Below are 22255 nucleotides of genomic sequence, written 5' to 3'. Positions count from 1 at the left end.
ATAGACAGTCTGAATAAGCCCTTACATAGGCTGACCATACTAGCACTTTAAACTGGGACGCTAATTAATTACACAGGTTCTGTGGCTGATTAAAACCAAGTGACATGCAGGCTTGAAGTCAGCCAGCCACAGAACCTGTGTAATTCATGAGTGTCCCAGTTTAAAGGGCTAGTATGATCAGTCTATCTTACACCATGCTATATACATTCCTAGTTAAAGTCAGCCAGTACAGGGTACGCTATACAGTATAAAGTTTAAGCAAAGTTAAGGCAGTGAGCACATTTACACTCTAGGGGGCGACATACAAGAGACTTCATTACTGTTATTATCAAGGATTGTTATACTCATTAGTCATTTCTCTCAATTTATTTAAGCAAGGAGGATTAAGGGCCTAATTCAGACCTGATCGTAGCACTTTGTTAGCAGATGGGTAAAACCATGTGCACAGTGCACTGCAGGGGGGCAGATATAACATTTGCAGAGAGAGTTAGATTTGGGTGGGTTATATTGTTTCTATGCAGGGTAACTACTGTCTGCTTTATTTTTACACTGCAATTTAGATCTCAGTTTGAACACACCCCACCCAAATCTAACTCATACTTGCCTACATGATATTTCTCCTCTCCGGGAGAAGCCTGGAGAGGAGACGCTGCAGGAGTCTTCGGGGGGCGGGGCCGGACTGTGACATCACCAAGCCCGCCCCTCACTGGAAAATGCCACGATTTGCGGGTCTGCGGGAAGGAGGCGGGGCTAAAATGACGCGATTTGCGTCATTTTAACCCCTTCCCCACCCAACGGACCCGTGAATACAGGAGATTATCTCTCCATCCTGCCCGCATCACTAGGGTGCGAGCAGGATGCGGGAGACCTGCCCACTCTTCCGGGGGTGCGGGGGGCTACCTCAAAAAACAGGAGCCTCCCGCAGCCTCCGGGAGAGTAGGTAAGTATGATCTAACTCTCTGCATATGTTATATCTGCCCCCCCTGAGGTGCACATGGTTTTGTCCATTTGCTAACAAAGTTGCTGCTACGATCAGGTCTGAATTAGGGGGGTCATTCCGACAGGATCGCTCGCTGCAGTTTGTAGCAGCGCAGCGATCGGGCCGGAACCGCGCCGGCACCGCAGCGAAGACCAACTCCCGGCCAGCCGCAGGAGCTGTGCTGGCCGGGAATTACTCCTCAAATACAAAGGCATCGCCGCTGTGCAATGCTTTTGTATTTGTGCGGGGGGGCGCCGGTGGCACAGACATGCGGGGAGGACTAGCCCTGTGCTGGGCGTCCCCCCGCATGTCTGAGTTCATGATCGGAGCTGTGCTAAATTTAGCGCAGCTACGAACAACTCGGAATTACCCCCTAGGCCTAGGCCCTAAAGCTGTATCCAGAACACAAGAATATTTACATACTAATGTTCTCTGTATTCTCAAAGCTTTGTGATGCATGCTAACAATATATTTGCACAGTTCAAGTACTTGCAGTCCTACATGTACAGAGTAACGAAAGAGGCTTCAGAATTAGTAACAGTTGCTCCTTTCAAAAAAGTACGCCAGTGGTCCAGCAATTAGCTTTAGCATTTAAACATTGGTGTGTGACTACCCAACAGCAGAGAAAAGCCTGCCTTAGTAACTTTCTTTTTAATTATCCTGCCTGTGTTACATTTAGCTGCCATGAATTAAATTAGTTGATGTTAAAATCTACCTTTGCAAATGGTTTGCACACCCATAGAGGAGATCATTAAATCATTAGCTATATGTCAGCGCTAGTGGGTAACTGAAACTTGCTACTGTATACATAGTTCTTCAGCTGATATATAAATGAGAATAAAAAAAGATAAATATTTACATAACTAAACTGAAAGTATAAACTCACATTAACAAATACAGGTTAAGTATCCCATATCCATATATTCCGAAATACGGAATATTCCGAAATACGGACTTTTTTGTGTGAGAGTGAAATAGTGAAACCTTTGTTTTTTGATGGCTCAATGTACACAAAGTTTGTTTAATATACAAAGTTATTAAAAATATTGTATTAAATGTTCTTCAGGCTGTGTATAAGGTGTATATGAAACATAAATGAATTGTGTGAATGTAGATACACTTTGTTTAATGCACAAAGTTATAAAAACTATTGGCTAAAATTACCTTCAGGCTGTGTGTATAAGCTGTATATGTAACATAAATGCATTCTGTGCTTAGATTTAGGTCCCATCACCATGATATCTCATTATGGTATGCAATTATTCCAAAATACGGAAAAATCCCATATCCAAAATACCTCTGGTCCCAAGCATTTTGGATAAGGGAGACTCAACCTGTATATACATTTCATATTTATTACATGTAAGCCTAAAATTTAATTAGTTGTAATGGATGATCAAACTATTTAATGGATAATAATAATTAATAATAATCATTTTGTTTTTATATAGCACTTTTCTCCCAGTAGTACTCAATGTGCTTTCCATTTGCTTTGAATAAAAAAAAAAAAGATACAAAATAAGCTTAAAGGGCCCTAAACACTTAAACATATTAGTGAACGATATGAACGTTCTCGTTCATTAATTAACGAGAACTCGTTCATATCGTTCAGTGTGTAGGCACCAACGATGAACGATGCGCGGCACCGCGCTCGTTCATCGTTGGTGCTGGGTCGCTTGTGCATGCAGGCCAATATGGACAATCTTGTCCATATTAGCATGCACTAATATGGACGAGATTGTCCATATCACTTTCCCCCGTCACCTCACCCCCACCGCCGGGTCGCCTGTCGGCCATATCTGCCGTCGGGCATCTCGGCGGTGGATTGCTAAATGTGTAGGGGGCTTTACAGAGAAGAGAACTAAGCATGTTGGTTGTATTTTTTGGAACTAGAGGAACATTAAGGAAATGCTTCAGTAGTAGATTAAGTCTTGAGTTTTTGAAGGACTCATAGAGTTGGAGCCACAGAGCTAAAAGCTTGACCCACTAATGAATTAAGGAATATTCTAGGTACTGCTCATTTCATTTAGGGGTAAATTTACTAACATGGGAGTTCTATTTAAGATGGGATGTTGCCCACAGCAACCAATCAGATTCTACTTCTCATTTATCTAGCATTTATCTAGCACCTTCTAGAAGATAATACTTGGAATCTGATTGGTTGCTATGGGCAACATCCCATCTTAAATAGAACTCCCATGCTAGTACATTTACCCCTTACTGTGATTTGTAGATGAAGAACTATTAGCAGTATGGTACTGCTCTACAGACCGCAGCAAGGAATCAGAAGCTGCTTTTGGTAGCTTGGGTCCTGGTCATATATGGCTTTGAAAGTCAGTAAGCCAATCCTGAAATAGATTTGCCATCTTACAGGCAGCCAGTGAAGGGAGTAGAGAATAGTTGTTATGTGGCGGGAACAGGGTTGGATAGCTAACAGCCTGCCAGCTGCATTTTGGTCCAGAGGTGGTGATTCAGAGAGAATGCACGTTTAGGTGTGATTGATAAACGATGCATGTGCAGCCCACAAGAAATCCTCACTATACACACACACACAAAAAAAAAAAAAAGAGTACAATGAAAAACACATTTGCGTACAACGCTATTACTTGAGATGATTTCTGCGATCCATGGGCATTCATGGTGGAGAACGGGAAGAATTAAAATCTTTGCAAAAAGAGGAGGTGTCATGGGCATTTTATGGGAGTGTCGTGGGCGTGTTTAAACATGCAACTTTGATCTCGTTCTGACACTGCAGCCTCAGTGGCCATATCTTAAGAAAGTTACATAGAGTCAATGTTGTATCCGATGGTACGTAGATGGTGGAGAAATCGACTTCACCAGTGCACTACAGCAATGCTCAGTTAAGAAAAGTCTGCGTCACAGGGTTTGTTAAGCCAAACGCACGATGGTACACAAGAGGAATGCTTAAGATGACATTTGCATATTGTTGCACATCTGAATCAGGCCCTTTGTACCAGCTGCAAGTGGTGCAATTCTTTTGCTGGGAAACCAAGGGCATTGCAATAGTCCTAGCGAGATGGTACAAATGCATGTATGACTTTAGTGCCTGATTCTGGCTATGTTCATCATATGAAAGAATGATGATTTGATTGTGGCTGATATGTGATAATGAAATGACAGGACATCACCAAGATTCCACACATGTTCAAGTGCAAGTCCAGTTGGTTGGTATATAGATGAGTTTCAAATATCAATTCATCTTTCAGATTATGGGCCTTCAGTTGCAATTTAGCAAAATCGCAAATCTGCCAATTATCGGATGACTGCGAACGCATTCTGCGTGTGCGACCCACAATTTGCAATTCTTCTATGATCGCATCTTACAGGGATGCGATCACAGGTTGATTGACAGGTGGTGTGCATTCGTTGTCATACACATGGCATTTACAGGGAGTGGTTGACAAAAAGCAGTTATGTCATGGGGTTTTAGGGCGTGCATCTGACGTCAGCTGCGATTGCTGTGACTTAAACATGGTGCCCAATGCGACTGAATTCTCATTGTTCTGAGTAGCCCAGGGTCAACCGCAATTTTTGATGGTGCTCAATTTTTGGGATGCATTCGGAATTCTGCGGCTGCATTTGCAGAATTGCAAATGCATCGGTCGGCAGCTTGTACTGTGCTGGGCAGTGGGCAGCCTTTTGACATGCTGGGCGGCTCTTGTGGTGCGATTCTCTGCAGTTGCAGTTCTGCTACAATCGTAGAATTGCAACTGAAGCTGAATGAGGTCCTATGGGTGGGATGTACTAAGCCCCGTCAAAGATGTGGTACATCCCGCCACTTACCGCAACTATGCTAATGGCAGATGTACTAACATATGCAATTAGTAATGCAAATAACCGCTCTCCCGATAAGAACTGTCCTTAACGATGACAGAACTTCCAGGTATTGGCCCCGGGAGTCCCTCTGGCAGATGTCCGCAGTGGCTGTGGAGTGTGCTGGGAGGGATCTGATTTACTCCCTTTCAGGGGGAATGCATAATGAAGCCCATAGGCTCCTATTTTTGCAGATGTTACCCACTGCAATGAAGCCCCAGGGTGCGGTGCTTAGTACACATGGAAAATGCGGCCCGTTTTCAGAGTTTTGCTGCATTTTCACTTTAGTACATATCTATCTATCTATCTATCTATCTATCTATCTATCTATCTATCTATCTATCTATACACACACACACACACACACACACACACACACACACACAATACATCCTCTGCACTCATCTATTACACTATAGTACATATTTATGTCATTATATGTGAATGGTAGAGCACTTTTCATTTGCCTGTTTGTAATTAACATCAATCTTTGATAGTTGCCACTCACCTGCAGTGCACATTTCTCCGTCTGTGCTACCCTCACATACAGCAGGAAATCTGTATCAGGGACACCGCTTCCTTCTGGTGTCACATGAGTTGGTTCTGTCCCATTCATTGGCCACACTTCATAGCCATGTAGATGAGACTCTGGGATCTATAGCGATAAGTATGTTAAATTGTGATGTAACTTCTGATCAATGACATTTAGCCTGATTCAGATGTGGGGCTAAATGTAATAGCCTGCAAGAAGCAGGTAGTTCTGGATTTCGTGCCAATCTGGCTGGATTTTTAAAGCAGCAATCATTTACATGTAGGATCGCAGCTTTAAAAATCCATCCAGGCATGCACAAAATACTGCACTTCCTGCTTCTCGCAGGCTAATACATTTAGGGGGTCATTCCGACCTGTTCGCACGCTGCCATTTTTCACAGCGCAGCGATCAGGTCACTACTGCGCATGCATATGCACCGCAATGCGCAGGCGTGTAGTACAGGTACAAAGCGGATCGTTGCTGAGTGATGGATTTAACGAAGAATCCATTCGCACAGCTGATCGCAAGGAGATTGACAGGAAGAAGGCGTTTATGGGTGTCAACTGACCGTTTTCTAGGAGTGTTTGGGAAAACGCAGGTGTGTCCAAGTGTTTGAGGGGCGGGTGTCTGACATCAATTCCGGGACCAGACAGGCTGAAGTGATCGCAAGGGCTGAGTAAGTCCAGACCTACTCAGAAACTGCACAAAATGTTTTTGTAGAGCTCGGCTGCACAGGCATTCGCACACTTGCAAAGCGAAAATACACTCCCCCGTGGGCGGCGACTATCTGATCGCAGTGCGGCAAAAGTAGCTAACGAGCGATCAACTCGGAATGACCCCCTTAGCCCCTTGTTGGAGTTCTTATCACTGCACTTACATGGAAGCAGCAGCAATAGCTCTAGTGTGGTAATGCAACAGGAGGCATCACGCCTCGGTTGTGTCTATGTTCCCTTTGTGATCAGGACCAGGAAGTGACAGTATGAGAGGGCAGTAGATAACTTCCGCCCTTACAGCACCTAAATGTTTTATCCATTCTCCGTTCATTTGAGGTTATTTCGTTTTATCTATGCACCATTGGACGCTCACCATGCTTCGGGCTCGGTGTCTTGCTCGCCACAGGTTACTATTCCAAATAGTTTCTGACATGGACTCAGGGGCTTATGGGAAAGGTCTTCTCCACAAAGGGTAACTAGTCGCTACCATCACGTCTCCTGTTACATTACTGATCTGAGCTGCATCCTAGGATGCAGCATCAGATAATCTGTAACACCATTGGACGGCTGTGTCACCCATGAGGTCGCGCGAGCATGCCACCGCAGGTCGTACCTTGAGGCCCGGAAATCTGTGTCCTCTGAAGGAGATCCTGGCAATGGTGGTGTCATGCCTCCGTTTTGGGAAACAGAGGCTGTAGCTGCCCTATTCCCACCCCAAATGGCAGAAGCTGTCAATCACTGATGGTCTGCTGCCGATCTGCGTGGGTCTGGTACATGTGCACAGTACCGAACATCCGTACTTTGCCGAAAGCACCACTGTTTCCAACAGGACCTGAATCAGGCTCATTATTAACTTTTCAGCTATAGTCTGCATACCACAACATCTAGGCAACGTTCTCCATAGTAAGACATGTCTCGAGATCCACACCTGAAAACAAGAGATTGTAGGATGAGAAGTAGACACAACTCAGACAAGATCTACTTGTGGATAGCTTGTCATCTAATATTGTGCCTGTCATGAATTAAATTGAGGCAGAAGCCTCAGAATGTTTTGGCGGACTGCACAAATTTGTGCATTTAAAAAATACCAAAGTTATAAGGGAGATGCAGCACACTCCAGATCCTACCTTTTGTAGTTGGGTAGTGAGGGGTCTCCCCATACAGAACGACAGAATCTATTCACATCACGATTCAGAAGCAGTGGTCCTTCAGATCTATGCACTGTAAGAAAGAAATTGTCCAATATTAAGCCCTATCATCTCAGCTGTGGTGGCCTTATCACCGAATGGGTTGGAAATTGCAATTTTAGGAGAAAGGGGATTTGGGGCTCAAACATACAGCTTAGTTACATATACAGTTTAAAATGAAACTCAGTCACTTAGAGTAAATTACCATCATTAATGTGTATTACCATTTTTTTTAAAGCAAGTACAAATGTAAAGGAAGACACGTCAGATGTTTTACATGCATGTGTTACTAGTGTTTTTAGTAGCAGTCACTGTAGACTTCCACAATGCATATGGAAGGAAAAATATTTATCCCGAAAATCAAACACTACTGCAACACTAACTAATAACAGTGGTAGTGAATATGGTAACACTAGGCACAATAGTTTATAAAGACATACCCATTTTCATGTTCTAAATACATTTTATTAAACCCTAGGAAAGAGGCCTAACAAGCACGTGGAAATTGTCTTTAGGCAGTGGCCATTTTAGTTCTGAGTGGGCTGTGTGATTGTTTTCCCTGAATGGATTGTGTTGAATATTACTATTTTAGATTTGGCTACAAAGTTAATTGTTGGGCTAATGAATGCACTTGTATCAGCTGAAATTTATATTTACACATAGAAAATGACACAAAATATTTAGTTGTGCTGCCTGAAACCATAAGCAATAAAATGTGGTACTAAATAATGATTGGCACAAAGGTTATGAATATCCTTTGCTTGTAATGTGTCCTGTATGCAATATTGCTTTCCTCTAGTAAATGTATTGTGCCTTAGCTCATTCTGAACACAATGCCACCTTAGTCTGACTCTCACCTGATAACATGTCGGAGATGACCTTGGTTACGTCTCTTACGGCTGACTGTAGTTGTGTGTTCTGTGCTGGAGTAAGGAGGGCACTCTCTCCTGGGAGATACCAGGGTGTCACCCTGAGTGGCAGCTGAGGTGCCCTTGTTGTCGCACGTGATATTCTAGTAGTCCGGGGAAATAAAGCTGGAGGAGACACCACAGGAGTGTCTCTTTGCACAGAGTCATGGAGACAGACTGAAGAACACAGTTGTATAGCTAGTGATACACAAAGAGCACAGCACACAATGCTTGACATGGAGAGGCTTAATAACTATTTGGATGGCCAGGTGGTTAAGAAGTGCTAAACACACAAATATACACTCTGGCTAGTTGAGATCTCTGTTGTATGCTGAGAATCTAGACATATCTTCATTCAATATGGGACAAATACTTGCTCACCATCTTCTAAGTACACTACAATATTCAAGGAATTTGCCTGACTGTCCGCTCTGTCCTGTATCTTCTGTAGGCTTGGGATGAACTCAGCCAGACAGAAAGCTGTGGAACTGGTTTCTGAAGCTCAGGAAGTTAATGATCAAAAGGGACAGAGAGGAGCAGAGAGCGTGAAAGAGAGGAGGGGAGCAAGTGAGAAATCACAGATACATAGAGCATGAAGCTGAGAGAGAACAGGGTGAAGTTTCTAGGGGAAAAAAAACAATGTTTATTAATATGCAGTACAATCATCTATTATATAATATATATGTATTACCAGTACTGTATATACTGGTATCATCCTGCTGCAAATTTGTGATTGTGTGATATGCTAACTATTCAATATATACTTCCTATCATGGCAGATAACTGTTCAAAATGATTAGTGTTCCCACATTACATCCAGCATATGATCAAAATTGCTATGCATAGATATGACTGCGGCCAGCACAGATATTGGGGATGCCCCAGCACCCAGATGTTTCCTATTAAAAAAAATACATCAAATTGTGAATTTTGTTTGAATAATACAATTCCTGACATTGTTAGTAAAATCTGTCAGATTTAGCCAATAAGATCCTGATTTGTGCCATTTTATTGTCAGCTTTTCCATCCCAGTAGCTCAAATTACTTATGACCTATCAGTCTTTTTTTAACATGTAAATTATGGTTCAGGCCAGAGGCGGATTGGTCATAGGGTTTACTGGGAAGATTCCCGGTGGGCCGACGCACCCGTGGGGCCTGTTTTGTTTGAGGGCATGTGTTCCTTTTTATCGACATAATGAATAAGATGCAAAATAATTTGCATATATGAAAATGACTTTGCCACTTAGCCTGTGATTGCAGATGATCTAGTGTATGCTATGTCTGCCTGCTTGGCTGACATATAAGATTGAGTGAATAGTGATTGGGATACGGTTGGTGTAATAAGCAAGAAAATATATCTTTCTAAAGAATGATATAGTTTCCAAAATTCTGAAGGTGTATCATATAATGTGCTCATAATATTTTATTTTATTTCCTTTTAACTTCCCCCATGATGCTGGACATGTCCACTATCTGGAAAGTCTTGGGGGGAGGGTGCTGCTGCCATGGCCCATGGGTAGACCTTACACCTCTGGTGCTGCCCATGTGGGGCCAAAAGTAAAAATTTTTCCAGGGCCGCTTTTTGGTGGTCATTCCGAGTTGTTCGCTCGGTAATTTTCTTCGCATCGCAGCAATTTTCCGCTAACTGCGCATGCGCAATGTTCGCACTGCGACTGCACCAAGTAAATTTGCTATGCAGTTAGGTATTTTACTCACGGCATTACGAGGTTTTTTCTTCGTTCTGGTGATCGTAATGTGATTGACAGGAAGTGGGTGTTTCTGGGCGGAAACTGGCCGTTTTATGGGAGTGTGTGAAAAAACGCTACCATTTCTGGGAAAAACGCGGGAGTGTCTGAAGAAACGGGGGAGTGTCTGGGCGAACGCTGGGTGTGTTTGTGACGTCAAACCAGGAACGAAACTGACTGAACTGATCGCAGATGCAGAGTAAGTGTGGAGCTACTCAGAAACTGCTAAGAAGTGTCTATTCGCAATTCTGCTAATCTTTCGTTCGCAATTTTGATAAGCTAAGATTCACTCCCAGTAGGCGGCGGCTTAGCGTGTGCAAAGCTGCTAAAAGCAGCTTGCGAGCGAACAACTCGGAATGAGGGCCTTTGTTCCCAATCTGCCCCTGGTTTAGGCTGTATTCAGTTGAGCAGTAAAATCTACAGTATATTACTAGCAGTACCGAATCAACCCTGTGGAGTCCCCAGGCAGTCGAACTCTTGGGGCTCTCCTCGCAAATTATCTCCTAATTTTTTATTTCACCAACCAACTGCTTAGAATCTGGAAACTGTAATGTGAATCTGATGTCTATGGTTTATGTACTTTAACTTGTGAATGGGTACATAACATGAATACAGTATTTTCTCTATAGAGTCTTTAATGTAAAGTTTTGGTTTCTTTGAGTTAATGTATTTTTCTATCTTTTGGAAACAATGTAAGAAACTATTATTTTAATCCGTTGTCACAGGGCCCCTAAAAGGCGTGGGGCCCATAGGCTGGTGCCTATTTGGTAATCTGGCACTGATTGCTAGTGCTGTGTGTTCAGCCATTTAATCTATAACGGTATCAATATATGTTTAATTAGGAGGGCACTGTCACATCCTTTTCTTTCCTCAAAACCTCAAAACAGGTCTGTTAGGCCCTCACCGTTTAGATTGTAAACTCACAAGAGCAGGGCCCTCTTTCCTCATGTGCTTTTCCTTTTCTTACTTACACTCTTATACTCCATACTCCCTTTGATGGCACCTAACCCCAGATTTTCTATACCTGTCCTATTTTGTCCTGTACTGTAAGTGCGGTTTTCTTGTTTGCTCATTTGATTGTGTACTGTGTACTGGGTGCTGCGGATCCCTTGCGGCGCCATATAAATAAAGGATAATAATAAAAATAATAATAATAGTAATAAAATATATACTTAAAATCGGTTGCCTTATCTCCCGTTTATGTAACAATATGGAGTATGTTGGTGCTTTTTTAAAAAAAAGGACAATGCTTCTGAACGGGTCTAGTATGGTAGGCCGGCGGTCGGGCTACCGGCGACCAGTATACCGGCGCCGGGAGCCCGACCTGCCGGCTTACCGACAGTGTGGCGAGCGCAAATGAGCCCCTTGTGGGCTCGCTGCGCTCGCCACGCTGCTGGCACGGTGGCGCGCTACGCGTGCCACGCTATTTTCTTCTCCCTCCAGGAGGGTCGTGGACCCCCACGAGGGAGAATAAGTGTCGGTATGCCGGCTGTCGGGATTCTGGCGCAGGTATACTGTGCGCAGGGATCCCGACAGCCGGCATACTGAAGACCACCCCTTCTGAACAGTTTATAATTTTAAAAACAGCTCTAGTGTATACTGTTACATACATTTCTGACAATGTCTACTTTTTTAACAAAAATTTGTTTCCCTACTCCTAAAATATCACCCTGGCTGGCACATAAAGTATGTTTCTATTAAATGTTCAGTTTATAAACCAGGGGCATACACTCTTCAGTGTGGAGTAAAACATGTCTAAGCAGCAACCACAGAGCTCAGATCATGAGACTCAACTCTAGGATTTTTTCAGTATACCGTCAAACGCACACGTATCCAAGTTCTGTACGTCTCTGTGTTTGCTCTGTATAATCTCAGGAAGAGGGCAACGGCTTTTTCTTCTGGTTCATTCATGTGTAGCAAACATACGAATGGACAGCAGAAAATAATTAATTGCTCAAGCTAATCTGACCATCCGTTTATGTTGCATGTCAACATCAGTGCATTTTTATTGTGTTGCTGAAAGCAAAATGTCATTTAAGGTTATTTTTATTTAATCTAAAAAAAGTGGTTAGTTTTATTGTTGCAATGTTAACCATGGGTTAGTGGGGGTAATTCCAAGTTGATCGCAGCAGGATTTTTGTTAGCAATTGGGCAAAACCATGTGCACTGCAGGGGAGGTAGATATAACATGTGCAGAGAGAGTTAGATTTGGGTGGGGTGTGTTCAATCTGCAATCTAATTTGCAGTGTAAAAATAAAGCAGCCAGTATTTATCCTGCGCAGAAATAAAATAACCCACCCAAATCTAACTCTCTCTGCACATGTTATACCTGCCTCCCCTGAAGTGCACATGGTTTTGCCCAATTGCTATCAAAAATCCTGCTGCGATCAACTTGGAATTACCCCCAATGTGCGCTAACCCATAGATTTTGCACACAGTGCTGGAATCTATGGGTTTCCCCCAAACAGTAAAATGTAGCAGAGTATTTTAATGTACATTTTTCAGTTCAGGGTCTGAGACTGGCAGGCAAAACCAACCCTTTGCGGGGTTCTCGCAGCTAATTGAATCGGGTAACGTGTTTAATTGGTGGCAGGGTAAACTCCGTGCCTAATTGAATCTCCCTAATAATAATAATAATAATAATAATGCGTGTCCCACATATGTAGGGAACAATGGTGGTCATTCCGAGTTGTTCGCTCATTGCAGATTTTCACTATACAGCGATCAGGCAAAAGCCGGCATTTCTGCACATGCGCATGGGCCACAGTGCACACGCGCAAAGTACTTTTACTCAAAACTATGCAATTTTACACAGGTCCGAGCGACGCTTTTCAGTCGCACTGCTGATCGGTGAGTGATTGACAGGAAGTGGGTGTTTCTGGGCGGCAACACGGCGTTTTCAGGGAGTGTGCTAAAAACCGCAGGCGTGCCAGGTAAAAACGCAGGAGTGGCTGGGGAAACGGGGGAGTGGCTGGTCGAAAGCAGGGCGTGTTTGTGACGTCATACTAGGAACTAAACGGACTGAGGTGATCGCAGTCTAGGAGTAGGTCTGGAGCTACTCAGAAACTGCAGGGAAATATTTAATAGCAATTCTGCTAATCTTTCGTTCGCTATTCTGCTAAGCTAAGATACACTCCCAGAGGGCAGCGGCCTAGCGTGTGCACTGCTGCTAAAAGCAGCTAGCGAGCGATCAACTCGGAATGAGGGCTAATGTTGGGAGGTATGCCATAGAGGGGAGACCCGCAGTGGACCTACAAAAAAAAACATTTGTCTTCTCCCTCTAGGAGTTCCCAAACCCTAATGCCAAGTGCACTAGTGAGGTATTCATTAAAGCTATGAGAAAGATAAAATTGCGAGTGATAAAGTACTGACTAATAATCTTCTTCAGACATCCTCCTTTTTGCACATGAACGCGCATCAGCCCGGGATTTTGGTATGTCTGAAAGGCACCAATCTGGGAACACGTTCCCAGGTCGCCAACCCTGCAATTGACCAGGTCTGAATGGTGCAACCCGGGAATTTGCTCCCGGGTTGCACCTTGCGTCGACCATTGTCATGTCGACATTTTGTCTCTGTCAACCTTTTGACCCTGTTGAGCTATCTACCTTTTACATGTCGACCTTTTGACCCTGTCACCCTAATTCATGTCTACCATTTGTGGTAGACCTATTGACTGAAGACCTTTTTAGTGTAGATCTATAGTCCATATACCGTACTACTATAGTGGTCAGGATGAGGTGTTTGGAATGGGATAGAGGAAACGCCACATGGGTCTATTGTCGGAATGAAAATGGTCAAGGGCCTATTCTGGGAATACATATACGATTTACAGATGGGCGAGATGCGGGTTGTCCATATCCCGACAGAGGCATCCCACTCACCAGAATGCCAGCAGCGGGGAGAGCGCCAAAAGTCCCCTTTCGGGCTCGCTGCACTCACCATGCTGTGGGCTCGGTGGCTCGCTGCGCTCACCACAGGATATATTCCCACTCTATAGGTGTCGTGAACACCCACGAGTGGAAATAGTCCTGTTTTGCCATCATCAGGATTCCGGCGTTGGTATCATAACCGCCTGGATCACGACAGCTGGCAAATTGAACGGATCCCCTATTAAAGGTAGCTGAAGTGCTATGACCAGTGCCGTGTCGGTGTGGCCAGTGCCATGTTGGCATATACACCCCCTACACTATTTGCTCCAATGTCTCCCTAAATATGTAAAATTATCATTTTGTGAGGAAAATAGAAATACAGTTTTAATACTTATGATTTATGGCCAGCTGTGCGGCCAGCTAGTGGTTGCAGGCTTGGACTGGCCCATAGGGATACACCTCTTCTTCCTAAGAATAGCGCAGGAAGATGGCGATCATCCATTTTCTCCCTGTGCCACGGCGACGGCCGCATCGCTCTGCCGGGAGATCTCATTGGCAATCCAGTGCATAGGTGGTGCACCAGGAAGTGGTCAGGATGTGCAGAACGTTAGCGATTCTGCAGGAAAAATTAGCAGGGGTGCCTAGCAGTAGCAGCGAGGTGCAGCTGGGGTGCGAGCTAGGTGAAGGACCGTTGGAGTCCGATCAGGACGAGGCATGCGTAGTATTAAGGGAGGAGTGGAGGGCGGCATGCGTTTTTCCGAAGCAGTAGCAGGCCATTCACCTGCGCTGACTAAAGCAGAGAATGAGAAAGGGACTTTCATAGATATATGTTCATTGACAGAGGCTAAACCAAAAGGAAAAAATGGAATCTCCTAGCTACAAAACAAATGAGCATTGGCGGTATGGTTGCTTGTTATGCTGAGGCATGCCCTGAGGTAGCCACCAATATTTTGAAATAAACAGATTTCATTTATTCCGCTAATAAGGAGCATGGGTATGTTGGAAATAATGACAAAGATTTAGGGCGAAGGCAGCGGACAGAAAGCCCACCGACTTCGGTACTAGGGATATTGATGTGTGGCTCAAGGCGCAGGCTGCAGGGTTAGCAGAAAAGGTCGCTGCACCGCAGAAATTAGATGCAGGGAGCCATGGCGCGCAGAAGCCAAATCCTAAATGCTGGGCTTGTTAATGAACAGCTTTGCACCTGCATTCAGGTCAGGGCCGGTTCTAGCTTTTTTGGCGCCTCGGGCGGAAAATAGGGGCGTGGCTTCATACAGGGGGCGTGGTCAGTTACGCCCCCTGTAGAGTTGTGCCACCATTTGTGCCCCCTGTAGAGTAGCGCCGCTTACACAAAAAAATAATAATACTTACAATCCCCACTCCTGATTCCCGACCGCTGCAGACCTCCGCCGGCGCAGCTCCTCTCCTCAGATCTATGGAAGAGACGTCATGACGTCTCTCCCATAGCACAGCATACACAGACACTAGAGGTCAAATATGACCCCTAGCGTCTGTGTCAGTCCCACAATGCTGTGCGGTGCGCGATGACGTCATCGCGCACCGCACAGCAAAGGTCCTCTCCACGAAGGGAAACTAGACGCGTAGCGTCTAGTTCCCTTCATAGCGGGGGACCAGCAGGGGACACAGTGGGGGGCACAGTAGCGGATCTTGCCATGGTGCGGCGCCCTCCAGATGGCGCCGGCGCCCTCCTGAAGGCGGCACCCTGGGCAAAAGTCCTGCTTGCCCGTGGCAAGATCCGCTACTGATTCAGGTCAATGTCAAGCATACATGTTCAGTCTGCAGTGCTAGCCCCGCCGCCAAGGAGGGCAGCAGACAGATAAGGGCAAAAAGGTTACATTGGGGCAGCTCCAATCACTATTGGGAAGCCTCAATTCTGCATGCAGGGTGATCCCTACTGGCAGGATATTTAAACGGCGGCTCAAGCAAGCCACCGCGGGCATCACAAAGAAACATCACTTTGTACGCATCAACAAGGAGTTGAGGGAGGACCTGCGAGTGTGGGAGGAATTCCTCCTGCATTTCAACGAAGCGCGTATGTGGCCCAAGGAAGTATGGTCCAATCACATGATGCATTTATTTACCAAAGCCGCGGAGGCGACAGACTTTGGGGCATACTGGCAGGGCGAGTGGTGCGCACAGGTTTGGCGTCCATCGTGGGAAGAGGCATGGCTCACCAGGAACCTGGTGACCTTGGAGTTATTCCCAATAGTCGTAGCAGTGACAATCTGGGGCAAGAGGCTCGCCAACAGGCAGATTCAATTCTGGTGCGACAACATGGGGGTAGTGCAAGCTATTAGGAGATTGGTGCTGGCATGGTTGCAGCATAATATTCTATTCAGGACTAAGCACGTGCCGGGGGAAAAAGAATGTGATAGCAGATGCATTGTCAAAGCAGAGTTGGAGAGCTTTCAGGGCAGCAGCGCCACTTGCAAGCCTGACAGGCCTTACATGCCCCTCATGCCTCTGGAAGACGTACAATAATGAAGGAGGGGCTTGGCCAGGAAGGAGGCGAAGAGGCCAGACGCAAGGGAACCTATTGCAATAGAGAGATTGCGGACGCTGCTGGGCGCAGTATGCAGGGATCAGGGCGAGGCTGCCCTGTTTGGGGCCGCATTCACAATGGATTTTAGCGGAGCATTCAGGATCAGTGAGCTGGTGGCGAGATCTAAGCTCGAAAACGGCGACGGCCAGCAGTATAGGAACATGGCAGTAACCGCATGCAAAGGTAAAAGATGGATCAGGAGAGGAAAGAAATAAACGTTATGGTAAGAACTTACCGTTGATAACGTGATTTCTCTTATGTCCACAGGTATCCACAGGATAACATTGGGATATTGTCGAGCGACAGCGAAAATGGCACCAACACGGTCACGAGCTTTCTGGCCTCCCAGGATGCATTGGGGCCTCCACTATATAGTCCCGCCCACTGACTCAGTCAGATCAGTTCTTTCCACAGCGATTATAGGCAGGAACATTAGGTAGAGACCTGTACAGGCGATAAGAACACACATGCACACCCTTCCATACAAGAAGGAAGAGGTTTTTAGTGTTTGTCTAGATCCTCAAATCAGATGCGTCCGGGTGGGATCCCTGTGGATACCTGTGGACATAAGAGAAATCACATTATCAACGGTAAGTTCTTACCATAACGTTTATTTCTCTGGCTGGGTCCACAGGATTATCCACAGGATAACATTGGGATTCCCAAAGCCATTTTAGTGGTGGGGACGCTCCTGATTGCACAGGAGGACCTTTCGCCCGAAGTCTGCGTCATGAGAGGCAAAAGTATCCAAGGCATAATGTCTGATGAATGTGTTTATGGAAGACCATGTGGCTGCCTTACATATCTGTTCTGCTGATGCACCCTGTTGTGCTGCCCAAGAAGGACCTACCTTACGTGTAGAGTGTGCAGAGACATTAGCCGGAATAGGGAGATCTGCATGAGAATAAGCTTCAGATATTACCACTCGGAGCCATCTCGCCAGCGTCTGTTTACTAGCAGGCCAACCTCTCCTATGGAATCCGTAGAGGATGAAGAGGGAATCTGTTTTCCTGATGGCACTAGTACGATCTATATAGATTTTTAAAGACCGGACCACGTCCAGTGACGCTTCTCCCGCAGATAGTCCCGATACCTGAAAAGCTGGGACTACAATCTCTTCATTCAGGTGAAACTTTGACACCACCTTTGGAAGATAACTAGATCTCGTTCTGAGAACTGCTCTGTCTGGAAAAAAACTTAGGAAAGGAGACTTACATGATAATGCTCCTAAATCTGACACTCTTCTGGCTGACGCCATTGCCAGTAAAAAAAGAACTTTAATCGTTAACCACTTAAGATCCGCTCTCTCAAGTGGTTCAAACAAAGGACCCTGGAGAAATTTAAGAACTAAATTCAAATCCCAGGGAGCTGCAGGAGGAACAAATGGAGGTTGAATATGTACTACTCCTTGGAAAAACGTACGTACATCCTGTAGGTCAGCAATCTTCTGCTGAAACCATACAGTCAACGCTGAGACTTGCACCCTCAAGGAAGCAACCTTCAACCCCTTATCCAATCCTGCCTGCAGAAAATCCAAAATCCTAGCTACTTTAAAGGCTCTTGGATTGTAATTTTTTCCAGAACACCAATGAATATAGGCTTTCCATATTCTATGATATACACGGGCCGAAGAAGGCTTTCTTGCTCTAAGCATGGTTTGGATTACTTGCTTTGAAAATCCTTTAGCCTCTAAGATAGAGGTTTCAACAGCCACGCCGTCAAAGACAGGCGATCCAGATGACTGTGACAACAAGGACCCTGCATTAACAGATCTGGACGTTGAGGGAGCAGTATCGGTGCTTCCACGGACATTCTCCACAGATCTGTGTACCAATGCCTTCTTGGCCAAGCTGGAGCTATTAGAATGATTGCTCCTTTTGCCTGTTTTATCTTTCTCACTACTCTGGGTAACAGAGATATTGGAGGGAACAGATATGCCAGCTGAAACCTCCATTCTATTGACAGTGCGTCTACCAGGACTGCTCCTGGGTCCCTTGTTCTTGATCCGTACCTCGGAACTTTGTTGTTTAGACGAGACGCCATAAGGTCTATCTCCGGTAGACCCCATCTGTTCACCAGTGTCTGAAACACTTCTGGGTGTAGTGCCCATTCGGTTTCCTGAATGGTGTGCCGACTGAGAAAATCCGCTTCCCAATTTAATAAACCCGGGACAAATACTGCTGACAATGCTGGGAGATGGAGTTCTGCCCACTTTAGAATGGGAGTTACTTCCTCCATCAGACTCTTGCTGTGAGTCCCTCCTTGATGATTTAGGTATGCTACTGCCGTCGCATTGTCTGAGCGGATCTGGACTGGTCTTCCTTGTAGATTGTCCTTTGCCTGAACTAGGGCCAAGTAAATGGCTCTTATTTCTAACAGATTTATCGGCAGGCGACTTTCCCTTGCGGTCCATTTTCCCTGGAACCATAGGCTTCCGAGTACCGCCCCCCAACCTTGCAGGCTGGCATCTGTCGTCAGGACTTGCCACTCTTTTATCCAAAAGGGTCTCCCCTTGTTTAAATGGTCTGTCTGTAGCCACCATGCTAGAGACCTTTTTACATTTACTGGAATCTTTATCATCTGCTTCTTTATTGTTTGATGATTTCCGTTCCATTTTGTCAAAATGAGATGCTGCAATGGTCTGGAGTGGAATTGCGCATATTCCACCATAGCCAACATTATGGAGCGTAACGTCTCCATGTGGAACTTCGGGATCCATATGTAATTGTTCAACATCTTCAGATTTAGAATTGGTCGATATGACCCATTTGGTTTCTGGATTAGAAACAGATTGGAGTAATACCCCTGTCCCTTTTGCGATGGAGGTACTGGGACAATCACACCTGACTGCAGTCATTTTTGGACTGCTTCTTGCAGGGCTTTGGCCTTCGACTCTATACGAGACGGGCTGGTGCAAAAAAATCTTTGAGGAGGCTGCCTCCTGAATGGGAACCCATACCCCTGAGATACTACCTTCTGCACCCAGGCATCTGTTGTTGACTGTTGCCATGTGTGTGCAAATTGCAGGAGTCGGCCCCCAACCCTGGAATCCTCCAGGCGGAGGCCCGTCTCTTTACCTTTCGCTTTGCTTTGCCAGCGAAATGAGCGAAATTTTAAACCCTTGGACTTAGGGTTGTAGGTAGCCGGAAATCTGACCTTCTTCGATTCAGCCTCTAACTCTAGGATATCCGATAAAGGTTTTCCAAATAATATATTACCCACGAAAGGCAATGCTTCCAATTCCTTCTTGGACTCCGCATCTGCCTTCCAGGTCCGTAGCCAGACTGCTCTGCGAGCGACTACTGCCAGGGCTGAAGCTTTAGAAGCAACAGTGCCTACATCAATGGCTGCTTCTTCTAAATACTGGGCAGATTGTCTTAAACGGCAAAGACGATCCTCTTGCTCCCTAGTAGGAGAGGGGATGTCATTCTCTAGTTCCTCTATCCATTCGCCCATTGCCTTTGCTACCCAGGCCGAAGCCATAGCAGGTCTTACCACTGCACCCACAAGAGAAAAAATATTTTTCAATAGGCTCTCTACCCTCCTGTCTGTGACATCATTCAAAGAGGTAGATGACAGTGGCAAAGCAGATTTGTGCACTAGTCGCAGAACATGTGCATCTACTTTTGGAGGAACTTCTCTCTTCGAACAATCTCCAGCAGGAAATGGATAATAAGAATCCCATCTCCTAGGAATCTTATACTTTTTACCGGGCGCTGCCCAAGACTCATCCATCATTTCCGTCAACTCCTCTGACGCTGGAAATTCAGCTTTCACTGACTTTGTTCGTTTGAATACAGGTGCTTTTGCTTTTAACGCTGTCTTGGCTGGTTCTTCCAGAGAAAGCACAGCCGTTACTGCATTAATGAGTTCAGCTACATCATCTGAACTAAAGCTCTGCGACTGATCATCATACGGAGTTGAATCTATTGTTTCCGCATCATCATCCGATGTATCCTCTTGTGTAGTCTGCCATACAGACGTATCTGTCTTAGTCTTACCTACCCCTTGGTTGCTTGTAGAGGCTACTGGAACCAAACCATAGGAAGGGAGCTGCATGTATGGGTTCATAGTGTAACCTAACCCTTGAGGTGGTGCTACTGGAGCTAACCTGTCCGCTATTGAAGACAGAGTCTTTGCGAACATATTCCATGGTGGCTCTACTGGAGGTTGAACTAACTCCTGTTTTTTACTTCGCTGAAAAGCGAAACAGTTTGCACACAAACCCTCATAAGTGACCAATTGAATCATATCAATTACCCCTGACTTACAAGATAAGCATGTTAGGGCTGTAGGAGTGCTTGACAAATTCTCCTCATCACTTTTGCCACTCACAGACATTTTTTTCTGATATTGACTACACAATTTTGTGACTGAACCACACCCTATAATCAGTATATAGAGGTGAAATCAATCTGACCACAGTGCACCTGATTTGAGGGTCAGAACAGGACTGACATTACACAGAAAAGTCAGCACACATACTAGCAGTCAGTCACATGTTAAAGCATTAGACATTGTCATATGAGAATACAACCTCCATAATAACTTATACATAAGTAGGAAAATTGTACTTCTGTTTAACTGGTTCTTTTTCAACATAACATGCAGAAAACACAGTAATATACAGGTCTCATATGCAATAGGTACTAAAAATTAACAGTGCACACTAAGAAGTAGAAGGAATTTTTAGTACTGTATACCCTGCCTCCAGGGAGCGGGATACAGGGAGACTCACCACACTTCCATATCCAAGCAAAGACGCTCAAAAGACGCTGAGTGGATTCAGACGCTACTGGTGTACACTGCCGCTCTTGGTAACTGATAACGGATACGGACGCTCACCAACGGACACGGACGCTGAGCGACTCCACGTGCATGCAGACACTAAAGGCCTGCGACTCGGTCTGGGCGGGTTTATATCCAGTGTACACAACCGCAGCGTCTAAGCTGCGACCGAGTACCCTCGTGGTAGCGTCTGAGCCGGAAGTGAGGTCATTCAGTTCATGAAACGAGAGACCCGCGGGAACTGGCCATGAACTCGGAGGAGGGACGGCCAGGAGAGCGTCTGAAACCCCCTGATGACTTAAACTCCCAGGATCGCGGCCTCACCTAGTCCTGGCGCCTATGATCCCCGGAGCGTAGCGCTGTCACACTCGAGATGTTCGGCGCATCAACACGCTGTTTGTAGTCTCCACCAAATCAGCGTAGCTGTGTCCTGACCCCTCTAGTAAGAGGAAGTCCATATACTCACTGTCTCCCCATGCTCCGGCCACAGCCTGGTAACGTCTGCTGGACCTGCTAGAACATCCGACACAGACGCCCGTCGAGACAGCACTGTACCGCGAAGGTAAGCGTTGTTGCGACCTGGTGGGGAGTTGTTGGAGCGACTCTTTCTAATACACGTTTAAGACGCTGTTAAGAGAAGTCACTCAAACCAAAACAGTAAGTCTATAAAAATAAAGTAATGAAAACTTGAGGCTGCTTTCACAGCAGCCCTGTGACCATGCGGCTTCCTGCCGCACCAAGCAAAAAACTGATCTGACTGAGTCAGTGGGCGGGACTATATAGTGGAGGCCCCAATGCATCCTGGGAGGCCAGAAAGCTCGTGACCGTGTTGGTGCCATTTTCGCTGTCGCTCGACAATATCCCAATGTTATCCTGTGGATAATCCTGTGGACCCAGCCAGAGAAAAATGGTTTCAGCAGCGCAGGCACATAGACGTCGCATCGTGCCCGGTGGTGGCGGTCAGTGCCTACTTGGGCATCAGGCCACCAGGCGGGGATAATTTCCTTGTCCAACAGGATAGGGCACCGCTAACTAAATATCAGTTTGTGGCAATCCTGAAAAGTTGCATAATGGCCAGCAGGTGACCGACGGAGAGATTTAGCGCTCATTCATTCATTCAAAATTGGCATTGGCACA

General features: G+C 45.5%; 1 protein-coding gene across 1 annotated transcript in view; it reads right to left on the bottom strand.

Moving 5' to 3' along the window:
* CIROP (ciliated left-right organizer metallopeptidase) overlaps positions 1 to 8770 on the bottom strand; it is a 42479-nt gene extending 33709 nt beyond the window's left edge. Inside the window, exons 1-4 of the mRNA XM_063913549.1 lie at positions 8103 to 8770; positions 7186 to 7279; positions 6935 to 6986; positions 5322 to 5468 (exon numbers count right to left, since the gene is read on the bottom strand). Coding sequence (XP_063769619.1) covers positions 5322 to 5468; positions 6935 to 6986; positions 7186 to 7279; positions 8103 to 8391 — 582 coding nt within the window. The 5' untranslated portion in view covers positions 8392 to 8770. The remainder of the gene's footprint in view (positions 1 to 5321; positions 5469 to 6934; positions 6987 to 7185; positions 7280 to 8102) is intronic.
* Between the last annotated feature and the right edge of the window lie 13485 nt (positions 8771 to 22255).

This window comes from Pseudophryne corroboree, chromosome 1, assembly GCF_028390025.1.
Source record: "Pseudophryne corroboree isolate aPseCor3 chromosome 1, aPseCor3.hap2, whole genome shotgun sequence".
Classification (NCBI taxonomy): domain Eukaryota; kingdom Metazoa; phylum Chordata; class Amphibia; order Anura; family Myobatrachidae; genus Pseudophryne; species Pseudophryne corroboree.
Note: the sequence above shows the minus strand (reverse complement) of the source record. Positions and strands in the feature narration are given on the sequence as shown.